Consider the following 12242-nt stretch of genomic DNA (forward strand, 5'->3'; position numbering starts at 1 on the left):
ATGAGCGACTGCATGACCCTATATTATTCAGATGTCAGAACAAGAGACTTGGAGTACACTCTCTTATAGATATAAATATTATTGATTGTTAAATGGCAATCAAAGCCTAAAGTATACATAAACTCTTGACAGGCAGGAAATGTTCCAGTGTTTTGCTGAAGCTTTGAAGTCATAACTATTGCTGGGACTTACTAACATTAATGACTAGCATGATATACACTTACCTTGAGGATTGTTTGCTAGGTCAAAGCACTCAATTAAAAGTTAACCAACAGAAGGATTACATTTACCATTAAGTATTTTGTGCAGAATCACGTTTTTCTGAAACTTACAATTGACCATTTGCTAAGCCCAACCCCTTGATTAATGTTGCTTCACGTGTCAAGCTTTTCTAGCACGGTGTATATGCTGTTTTACAATTATAACTCAAAATCTGTAGCATTAAAAAAAATAAATAAAAAATAGTTCTTATATTTCACACAAAAGTACACGAAGGGCAAGCACACTTTTTATTTCTAGTCTACAGATGTAAATTTTATTGGCTCAAATGTTTATGACTGTGGCTAGCAGATTTTACCAGCTAAAGTAAGCTGATGCTAACGCCGTGAGTTGGGTGAAATCTCCGTCTCTAGCTGATTCTTTTTAAAATGAGAATCATGAAAGGGATTTGAAAAATGGCTGTATGCTTGATATAATGCTGAAAGGCTGAGGCTAAAGCTACAAGTCCCGGGCAAAATGTCGGCATCCAAACCAGTTCTATACTTGAAATATTAGCATTGTGGTTCCTACAGGGTAAATGTTCCAGTCCTGAACAAGTATTTTTCTAATGTTAAATCTAAAAACAAAACAATGCAGTAAGCTAATGATATGCCCCGTCTCTTTGGAAGTAACTCTTGGTTACTACTGTAGGAAGTAAGCTAGCCAGACATTGTTGGCTTATGTTAGAGCAAATAAAGACACCGCTTAATTCATTCCTTACATCTTCTCACCACTCTCCAAACTTTAAATGCCAAATATAGCTCCTAATAGAACTCTTTGCACATGGTTTCTTGACAGACTCAAACATGTTATCTTTCTTGTTTCATTAGATAATTTGAGTAAAGGGAATATCTGAACCCTAGACATTTCCAACACATGGTAGGCTAAGTGTCATTGTCAGCTGAACCATCTGTGCACCACTATATCTGGTCATTTTGCTCCCAGGCAAATGTCATCTCTCTCAGCTCCTCTCTCATCACCCTGTGAGTGTTGCCTTAAATGTTTAAAAATACTAGAAAAGGCGCTGGCAGGGCAATCCCATCTCACCTCAGCCTCTCCTCCTCCTTCTTTCGCAGCTTCATGTCCCGCTGGACCACTTTCAAGACGTGCTCTGCCTCCCCATCAGTCAGGCCTGAAAGGTCCAGCTTCCGGCCCATCGCTACTGGCCTCGCCACGCTGAGCTGCTGGTGGTCCAAGAGGGGAGGATGATGAGAGCCACTGGCACAGCTGCTCTGGGGGCCGAGGCTGGGACGACCCTGGAGGAAGGACAGAGGGATGGAGAAATTTAATTTGGGAAGTTTGTCCATTTGTAGAATCAGTTCACTCCTTTTGAGCTGAACATTAATATGTGTCTGATCCTTAAAGCTGGAGGAGGCAACATTGTGGAAACATAGCATGAGACAGCTAAAATTTGAAAGCATCCAACCAAAAAAAATCCAACCTCCTTCCCAAAAGCCACTCCCCCAAAACACATTTTCATGAGCAGTTTGTGCACGGGTAGAGTGCGTACAGGTAGACAGGCAGGTAGGCCAGCTAATCAATTAATTCACCGAATGAAACAATTGGCCGTGCTTATTACAATCCGGTGACAGCCACAGGTATCCATTTTTTTTCCTTTTTGTGTCATAGCATTTATTGATTTATTGCTGTCTGGATGTAAAGAGAATTTCAACAAATACAACGAAAAATGTTTCTGAAATAAATTGCCTACCCCAGTTTTAACTTATACCTGGCATTTAGTAATTTCTGACTTTCATCAACCTCTATTAGCTAAGGAATTACAACATCAATAGGTCTCTGGCACAGCTTTTAGTGTAATGAACAGAAATGTATCACAGTCACATTTTCACACAGCAAGCCTATTAGAACAGAGATCCAACATAAAGGTCCGTTGAAAAGGCACAATCGCACCATGCAAATAATGCTGCAATGTTTGCTTTTATGACTTTGTGAACAAAATATATTTTGGTGCCACTTGCTTGCCTGCAGCATGGACTCCGATCTCTGAGCAGCTGAAAATTGGATTGGAGAGAAGCGAATGGAAAAATCTTTTTTACTGTTTCAGGTCATTACTAATTTGACACTTAACCAGCCCCTGGAGGGAAGAAATAAAACTTGAAACGTTAAAACATGTAAAAACTGTCAATAAAACAAATACTACCCTCTCTACAATATAAATACTGCTAATGTTCTGACAGTATTTGTGTCATTTGTAGCAGTGTTTGCAAGGTGCGCCTCTGGATCGCGCAAATGATAGAAGGAAAAACATATTGTTGATGACATTTAACCGGTCGGTCCCATACATACACACACACACACACACACACACACACACACACACACACTCACTCTCTGAGAATTTCTCTTTGTACACAAAAACTATTTCTCTATTGTTCACAAATGTCAAAATCTGTGTCAGTGAGCACTTTTCCTTTGCCGAGATAATCCATCCACCTCACAGCACTTCCATCTGTGTGATGCAGTTCCATCACACAGCACAACGCCACAGATGTTGCAAGTTTTGAGGGAGTGTGCAATTGGCATGCTGACTGCAGGATTGTCCACCAGAGCTGTTGCCCGCGAATTGAATGTTCATTTCTCTACCACAAGCCGTCTCCAAAGGCGTTTCAGAGAATTTGGCAGTACATCCAGCCGGCCTCGCAACCGCAGACCACGTGTAACCACACCAGCCCAGAACCTCCACATCCAGCATTTTCACCTCCAAGACCGTCTGAGACCAGCCACCCGGACAGCTGCTGCAACAATATGTTTGCATAACCAAAGAATTTCTGCACAAACTGTCAGGAACCGTCTCAGGGAAGCTCATCTGCATGCTCGTGGTCCTGACTGCAACTTCACACAGCCATTGAAGAGGAGTGGACCAACATTCCACAGGCCACAATCAACAACCTGATCAACTCAATGTGAAGGAGATGTGTTGCACTGGATGAGGCAAATGGTGGTCACACCAGATACTGATTGGTTTCCTGACCTCCCCAGACCCATCTATACAGTGAAACTGCACGAGTGGCCTTTTATTGTGGCCAGCCTAAGGTACACCTGCGCAATAGAGGGTATGGGCATGACGTCACAGAACGCAGTTACGCTCACAGAGTGGCAGAAAGACGAGCAGCAGTGTTAGCTTGAATCAGCTAAAACACAAACAACACATCTAAAATGGGAAAGGGGAAACGGGGACCACTGGTTCTTTGGTAAGCAGTAAGGATCACTGTTGAATCCGACTGCCTTTAATTTGAGCAAATAATCACTTGTTTTACTCCCGGTTTGCTAAACGCAGCCATGGTAACAGATGTTTTGCCACTCAGTCCAGCGTGTTCCGGAAGTAGAAGTGACATCAACGCATAGCCTCTATACCCATGCTCTCTGATCAGCATCTTGATATGTCACACCTGTTAGGTGGATGGATTAACCTCGGCAGAGGAGGAGTGCTCACTAGTGGAGTGCTGCAGCAAAATGTAATGTACAGGTATTTGTTTTGCTTGTCTGGTATGTGGCACAGTGTAGTGATGGGAATTATGGCTCTTTGAAGGGAGACAGATATTATGGCTCCCAAACGGCTCTTCCTTTATTACCACGTCTGCTGGTCACTGCCTGAGTTACACTCAGAAATAAACATGCAAGATTCTTGATGGTGAAAAAATGTGATGTGATATGTCAAGAATAAGTATCCTGGTTGTATAATAAGAATAACACCCTACTAATGAGTGTAGTGTGTGTAAACATACTGTATACACACACTAGACTTGACAGCAGTCTATTTGCAAACCGTACATTAACTAGTGAGTAAAAATACGATATTAGAGAATATTATTGAAATATTGTGTGGCATTTGACTTTGTGATAGTTGAAGCAGATTGAACAAAAGTTTTACAGTAAATTGGTCCATATTTTAAGCTTAGAGACTGGACTTAGTTTGTGATTGAACTAACATAAAAACAACTCTGACATCTGTTATGTGTGGGTTGAGACTGACATAAGCAAAGAAGGGAAGAAAGGATGGAGAGCAGAGATCGAGTTCCGGCCCATAAAATTAAAAACAGAGGGATGACAGGAGGAAGAGAGGAGCAGAGACAGACGGGGAGATGGACAGAAGGAGAAGGTCCATTAACTGCAGCATCTAAACAAGATGGGAGAGTACTGCCAGTGTAGAGAGCAATGATGAGTCAGAAGGCCAGACAATTATGTCCGTTCTATTATTGGACCAATAGCTTAATCTACAGAGCGTCTCTCCTCTCGCTCGGCATATCACTCATTCCTCCAGATCAGCTCAGGTCCTGTCTCAAGACAGACTGCTGTTGAAGGCTGTCAAATTTTAGGTTTGAAAAACAAAATTATATTGCGCTAGTGATTTGGTTAATGTACACCAACAAGAGGCATTTTTATAAATCACTGCAGGATGTCCTGGAGCATCTATGCAGTGAAATAAACTAGTTCATCTGTCTAAAATTAAAGAGTGGATGTCATTTTGATGAAAAGTATCACAGAAAGCAGAGGAATGTTGTTTTTCAAGTTAGCATTTTATTTCAGACTTACAGATATCACCATCAGATGCTTTAATGAGTCAAATAGAATATATTTGTTCAAGTGCAAATGCGAACCCATATCCCCACATAAAATGTGAGAAACCGCTTTTTTTCCACATTCTCTACGGTGAGAAAAAGCTGTAAAATTGCTCAACCAGCTGCTGGTTAGCTTGGCTTAGCATAAACACTGGAAAGACTGGGGAATTACATTATATTTTGTTTGCTTAATCCGTACAAAAGTGGCATTTTTTCCACAGCTGGTTATGTCCCAGACAAGCCAGCCGTTTACCCCTGTTTCCAATCTTTATGCTAAGCTAACCGGCTGCAGCCATACAGTATTTACCAGACAAATCTTCAACAAAACAAATATGTGCATTTAGTACAAGGTTGAACTATTCCTTTGAGGATTTGCAATAACATTAGTCTCAAATGCCAGTGAATTACATCACATATCATCAAGCCCCTTAATCCTAAACTTCTATCCAGAGCCATTAAAACATTTAGAGGCCCCTTGTTTGATTTTGTTACAGACAAGGGCGATATTAACACACACAATGTCTAAATCAAACTACTGCCTTAAATATAACCAAATATCATTGCCAACAATCTCACAAGGCAGCATGTCTTTCTCAGACCTGAAGACTGGCTATCTTGGTCTGAAATTCTTCCCTCAGACTATTTATTTATGGCCCACAGCAGTATCTCAGTTCCTTTTAGAGTGACATTTCTGCAAAAATTAACAGCAAAATCAGCTTACTGCACTGCACTGTAGATCTTCATGTCTTGCAAAGACCCACATTCAAACCTTGTCTTTTCAAAAAAAGCTCTGGAAGATATTACAATCAGCTGGTCTAACATATGTGTCAGTTCCTCTTACTCTCCTTATGTATAGAGGAGATTAATGCACTATTACTGTATGGCCATTATTTTATAGCCACAAGGGAAGACAATTATTCAGGCCTTCTTTTTATAGTGAGTGGTGTCAAGAACAGGGATGGAGCATCATTTATGTCTGTGAGATTGTCTGCCTCTGAAGCTTTAGTGACGCACACTTGGAGGCAGCAACTGTACACACAGCCAATGCATTTTCACTTGTGACCATTTCCAATGAGACACACACACACACACACACACACACACATTATGTCTCACGTCGATGCTGCTTTTATGGAGCAGTGTCACCACCCTGCAGCAACACCAACACACTGCTCAACAACAGCACAAATGAGTTATCAGTCTATACACAGTGGAAAAAGAGTGTGGGCTATTCCTACAGGCAAACCTTCCTTAAGAGACACCGACTGGAGACACTCTCAGTGCTTCACCAATTTCGTTCAGCCGTCTCAGTGAAGACAGGTTGTCAGCTAAACTAAACACCATATTGGTAAGCTGATGTAAAACTTTACCTCTCAGAGGTTCAGGCTTTCTTTTTTACCAGCAGCTATTTGATTGCATAGAAGAAGCAGCCGACTTGTTTTGACCAGACAAGCTGCACTCTGAATAATTACATTCCTGTTGATCACACAGTCTCTGTAAATGCTCCGTATTTGTATAGCACCTTTCTAGTCTTTTCAACCACTCAAAGCGCTTTTACACTACATCTGCATTCACCATTCATACACTGAGCCTAAGTGCTCAAACTAACATTCACACACATTTAAAACACTGGCGGAACAGCCAGTCCGTTCCGATTAACGGCCAACCCGCTCTACCTCCTGAGCCACAGCCCCCTGTATGTGTGCATGTCTCTGCGCCTGCAGTACAATTTATCCAACAAACAAATGTCAAAATGAGATGACTGTTCAAGACTCCGGATTACGCTCAAACATTTTAAAAATTATAACTTTATGCTCCTGACAACCACAGTGTAGTTATGTCTAGGGAATGACTGTGGCTATGGCAAATAAAATATGGTTACGGTATGATTAATATTAAGGAGTAAAAACACTTAAGGTTAGGGGAAGATCAAGGTTACAGTACTGTGACGCAAACGTTGATCTGAGGTCTCTGGTTTGCATGAAAGTTAGGAGCACAGCTGCATGTCACACACACCACCCAAATCTACACTATTTCCTGCAGTGGGACTGAACTTTGGTATTGCATGTAAATCTTGATGTTCTTTACAAGATAGCTATAATCAATACAAACATTTTCATTCACACATTTTTTAACACCTTCCGATTATTGAAACAGTCAAGGATATATAAACCCATTCAATATATTTTGGATTTTTTTCCACTTATTTTCTGTAGACTCACGGTAGTTATGGCTGCAGCTGCTCATTTTCCCCCATACGGATCTAGTATTTCATATTATCTTATTTTCAGAGCTGCATACAGGGAATTATGGGGATTTAAATGATTGGAAGCAAGTCTTGCTCTTTTGCAGCTCATTATTTCGTCAGTTGTAACTTCTGAAAAATCCTTTTGTGAAATAGTTTTGAAGACAAGCGGTTTACTCATCACTGAATTGAAATACACCCAGCAACATGTTGACTGGCACTACAATGAGGTGTACTAGTGTAATAGCAATCAGCTTACAAGACCAACACGTTCAGACTGACACTGAGGGAAAAAGAGAGAATGGCTTCAGAGGGAAAATAGGTCATACTGATGCATCTCTCAGGAGAATAAACAGGAACCTTTATTTTCCCCAAAGGAAAGACTGAGTGCATCAATCAGCCAACACGTCTTTAATGAAAATATGTACACACTGATGTTAAATCATCCCAAATACAAACATCACATCCTACACCATGCCGCAGAGCACTTGGTTTTGCTGCCGTCTGTCACCTCAGAGAGTCAGCAGAGGATGGGCAAGCTGAGGACAGGGCCCTGTTGGAGCGCTAAAAGGGCAGGTGCAGCCAAGCGCTAAATGAGCGGCTTGTTTTAGACACTCTCCATTGGGTCAGCGTTTCGTCACAGCCATGGGGAAGGAGATTGACTTCATTGAAATGACTATTTGGACTGAAGGTGAATACAGCAAACTGACTTTGCAGATCTGCATTTACAGCCATTCGTCGTATTCTGCATTAGCTTGTGTGATGCATTCACAACTTGGAAATATGTGCTAGATATTATCCTACACTGTGCTTGAAAAAACAATGAGGGAATGGATCACTCCAACTCCTTTAAAACCCAAGCTCTGTGTTTGTGTGTGATGGCCTTTCTTTGTCTCTCTGGTCGTTTGTCTTCCAACATCCACATGACAGCAAAAACGTGTTCAAGGTGTTTTTGCAACCCAGGATATGACCAGTATCTGTCAAAATGACATTAAGAAGAGAGAAAAGACAAGCAACAAGAATAGTGGACTACAGGACTTTAGGTCCGCTTTTAGTGAAAAGGTTCAATTTGTAAGAATTAAGACTAATCTCCACATGTTGAATGTCGAACATGTCTCATACTCCAATAGAATAGAGGCAGCATGTCACATATTGGGTCTTAACTGATGCCAACTGTCGTTAGTTAGTTAGCTCAGTTAGCCATTCAGGTAACTGTAAAATCCGGAATGGGCACCATGGGCCTCCCAGTGATGACGATCAGACTGGGACCCAACACAGCCTCTGAGGAGGGAACACAGTACTGAGGTGATTTATGACGAAAACAAAGCGAGTTTAGGCGGGGACAGGACAAGCGTCAAGCGGGAGAGGAGCAACAGGGTCGGGCATCAGAGAGGCAGCGACAGCATGTAGAGCCATAATGTTTTCACAGCTAACTCTGTGATTATTGAGTTGGTCATTGTTGGAACATTTGAAAGACTAACCAAGACGGTGTTGGCAAGTTTGATTTTGTTTCTGTAAAGTTTGAATGAAGTGTGTTTTACAATGGGTTAACAAGGCAATTGGGTAAAAGAGAAAAGGTGTTTGGTTGCATTTTTCTGTTTAATAAGGAAAATAGGTGTACAAATATTTCCCTTTTGACATTTTGTGAGTTTATTTATGAGACTAAAAAAGCTTATATAACATAGCAAACTCACTGCTCGCAGATCTCCCAGCTAAAACTACAGGGGGTGGGGAGCCTGAGCTATACTATCAGACTATTGCCTCTCCAGGCATGAGTGGTATTACAACACAGGATGGGCTGGGGATAGCTCGTAAGCATGCTAACTTCAGTAGACGTCTCTGCAACACAATACACGAAAATGCTTTCTTTAATGCCACATATTGCATATCAGCTCAAAATGTCTATTCCTTTAACTGCTCTACCATCTGACCAGCTATAAAGTAAAAAGCACAGGACAGGCCCGTCAGCAGTCATAAATTTATGAGGACACCAATCAACGAAGGCACCATCCTTAATAATTAGCATCCTTAAGGGAAGAGCAATGTAAGTTGTTAAAATTGCCACAAGGGTCTGCAAAGGAGTCAGGGCAGTAATGCTTCAAAAAGTCTACATATGCAGAAAGTGGGCTGATATGCACTAACATCAGTTATTTCATGTGATGAAAACCTCCTCACTACTACTGAGGCGAACATCTGTGGTTGCAGTGGATGAAGGAAAAGCTACAGAAGGAAAACAAAGTCTGTCTTGAAAAAGTAAAGTCTATTGCATCAATGATTTTAACATGTGGGAAGAACATTCAACCACACTGGGAGTTTAAAAGGCACTTAGGATGAGATCACTGATTAGCTTAAATAGAATCTAGGAACTTGCTTAAAAAACAAAATAGCAACTATATATCCAGGTTTTGGCACCATGTGAATGCTCCCAGCAGACAGCAAATGTTTGCAAGTGAAGATGCTGCATGTACACCCTTATCTCATTTCAAATGCTAATGTTTGGGTAATGTTAGGCCTTTTTTCCACAGGAGACATTTTGAAATGTCACAGTAGGAAAAGCACAGGTGTAAATAATAAGATCAATGATGGCTGAATTCCATTTAGCTACCACAGTTTCAGGGTCCTGGTATTGCACATGCTGGCTCACTGTCACGGCTTACTGGGTTAGGAACAGAGCCACCGTTAATGGTATCAGTAACACCTGAGCTTTTCCTACTATAACAAGTCAAAATGTCTGCTGTGTAAAAGGCCTGTTATGGTATTGCTATTGTGGATGATGTTTTCCTAAATACAACTGCAGATGAACACAAATGTATATCAGTATCAACCAGCATGGAAAACTACAGCTTTTTTTTCCCCCAAGCCAACAACGTGGATCAGAATTTTCACATAAAGCTGAGGTTATGCCAGCTTTTTAAACTTGCTTATAGTATGACATAACATAACATATTTGGTGAAGACGGACCACTTTTCTATACTGTACCCACACATTTGACAGTGGGGACATTCAAATCCTCACCAGAGGCTCAGTATGAGGGAGAGCCCTTGATCATTTGTCTTCCACCTGCTGTGTCACATCCATCACTACCTAGCCAATTACCACTCCATGCAGAGCAAGAGAAGAGGGTGGCAAGGTGTGAATGTAGCAGCTGATCTGTGAACACACACACAAACATATTTTGACCTGGAGTGTTAGAATGAAAACAGATGCTAATTGAATCTTCCTCTGAGTCATTGTGCATGTGACAAAGTGTTGAGAGTGACTGTTAGCACAAACTCTAAGAATGGGTTGTAATTCTGACTGAGTGATATCTTTTTTTTCTTGAATGAACTGCTCAGAATAGCAGACTCATTCATCTGGTAAGTGGGTGAACACATTCCCTAAAAAGCTTCCCAAGATGACCTAGTGTTATTGTCAACAGGTGACCTAACAAAACAACAGAAATGAATCCTACAGTATACCTGCACACCCACTCAGGGTGGCTGCCAAATAAGGATTTCCATCTTGCATTCCTTTGGGTTAAAGGTTTCTCTGCAACCATGGCTTTGAGACAAAAACTTTATTTTTAACAGCTCCTGCTAATTGAACCAAAACCTGTAGAGTGCCTCCATACAAAAAGATGAGTCACATTCTGCACGCCCCGGACCTGTTTTTAGGTTCCTTTCCAGCACTATGGACTGTGTCTGAGCGGTGTGGCAAATTTACCTGATTGCATCCACTTCACATCACGCAGAAATTCCGCACTTTACTCATTTAAAACCCAGCACCTATTCGTGTCATTCAGCCTGCCACATTAGCTGACTGTTTGATAACATCTGTGTAAAATCCTGCGGGGACAAATGACAGCTTTAGCACCTATGTATACACAGGGAACCTGGCAGCTTGCAGCAAACGACAGTGAAGATGTGATCAAAGACAATTCGCAGAAACGTGCGTTTTCATACCGAGGTATGCAAGCATGCGCCAATGCCACATACACATCATAACAAGGCTAACATTCACCTATTCGCAGTGAGTTGATGTGGAGAATCACTTACACAGGATCAGTGGGTGCCGGATGACCGCCAGTTACAGTCTCTTTCACGTTATCCCAGATAATGACGAAAAGACGCGAAGGGATGCGCCTCTGCTCGTGTAAACTTCCACGACACCTGTCTGTTTCCCGGATACTTTTGGCTTGCCTGTTCCTAGGCGAGTCGGCTTATTATCCCCCCACCCCCCCACCCCAACCAGTAGACGCAGGCACCGCTGAATGGGCGATCACGAGGTTTGCATTACACGGAGGAAGGAGGAGGAGGATGAGGGAAGGCGCACGGCGAGGGAGGTGAGAGATTGGCACCCAACCTTGAGTCTTCCTGTAGCCTATTGGTGGTGACACAGAGCGGTGCCGGGATGGAGCTATGAGGGAAATCTGTTGAGTCGGTGTCCGTGCTTGGCTGATCTGATATCCAATCCCATGTTTTTTTCCCCTGCTGGTACCTGGGCATCCTGCGCTCTAATTTGGCACTGCTGTTCCTAGAGGAGGAGGAGGAGGAGAAGGAGGAGGAGGAGGAGGAGGAGGAGGAGAAGGAGGAGGAGGAGGAGGAGGAGGCGGCACCGTGTTGGCTGGCTTCTCCATTCACAAAGCCAGTCACAGTGCAATTAACCTCAGTGAGAGATGAAAATATCCCAATCATGTTCACATGTCTCAGTCTACTATGAAACTATTTCATTACTACGCTATTTTAAGGACCTGGTTTACTTAACTTTAATATTCCAGTTCAATAAGAAATCAAATACTGCAAAGCATTATACATTCTACAACACATTAGGCCTACATAAAAATTAAAGTATATTGTACATAATTTCCTATCTATCTATCTATCTATCTATCTATCTGAGAAAACCTAACATGGTCACACCATTGCATTAGGCCACATTGCAGGGCACAATATTACGCGCTGTCTTCATGAGTTATGGTCTGGCAGAGCATCAGAGCCAAGGAAAAAACCTGCTTGTTTGTTCTCTTTATTAGCGCACAGCCTCCGGGAAAAAATGCTGACAGAGTTGCAAAAACACTTTCTGGGCTGTGATACTTGCTCAACAGAGTCAATTTTAGCAAGATAAAGAGTTCACCTTCCATTGCAACAGTAGGCTGCAATGAGATTATCAATCAAGCTTT

The 12242-nt window shown here is 41.9% G+C and overlaps 1 protein-coding gene across 5 annotated transcripts in view; it reads right to left on the minus strand.

The window, feature by feature from the left end:
- LOC119908844 (myosin VIIA and Rab interacting protein) overlaps positions 1-11277 on the minus strand; it is a 119045-nt gene extending 107768 nt beyond the window's left edge. For all 5 annotated transcript variants that reach the window (XM_038726773.1, XM_038726766.1, XM_038726757.1 and 2 more), the window contains exons 1-2: positions 11119-11277; positions 1306-1514 (exon numbers count right to left, since the gene is read on the minus strand). In XM_038726773.1, coding sequence (XP_038582701.1) covers positions 1306-1415 — 110 coding nt within the window. In that variant the 5' untranslated portion in view covers positions 1416-1514; positions 11119-11277. The remainder of the gene's footprint in view (positions 1-1305; positions 1515-11118) is intronic.
- Positions 11278-12242: the final 965 nt, after the last annotated feature.

Source organism: Micropterus salmoides, unplaced genomic scaffold (assembly GCF_014851395.1).
Source record: "Micropterus salmoides isolate LMB-PRFRI ecotype aquatic unplaced genomic scaffold, ASM1485139v1 Ms_hic_scaffold_1, whole genome shotgun sequence".
In the NCBI taxonomy this organism is placed as follows: domain Eukaryota; kingdom Metazoa; phylum Chordata; class Actinopteri; order Centrarchiformes; family Centrarchidae; genus Micropterus; species Micropterus salmoides.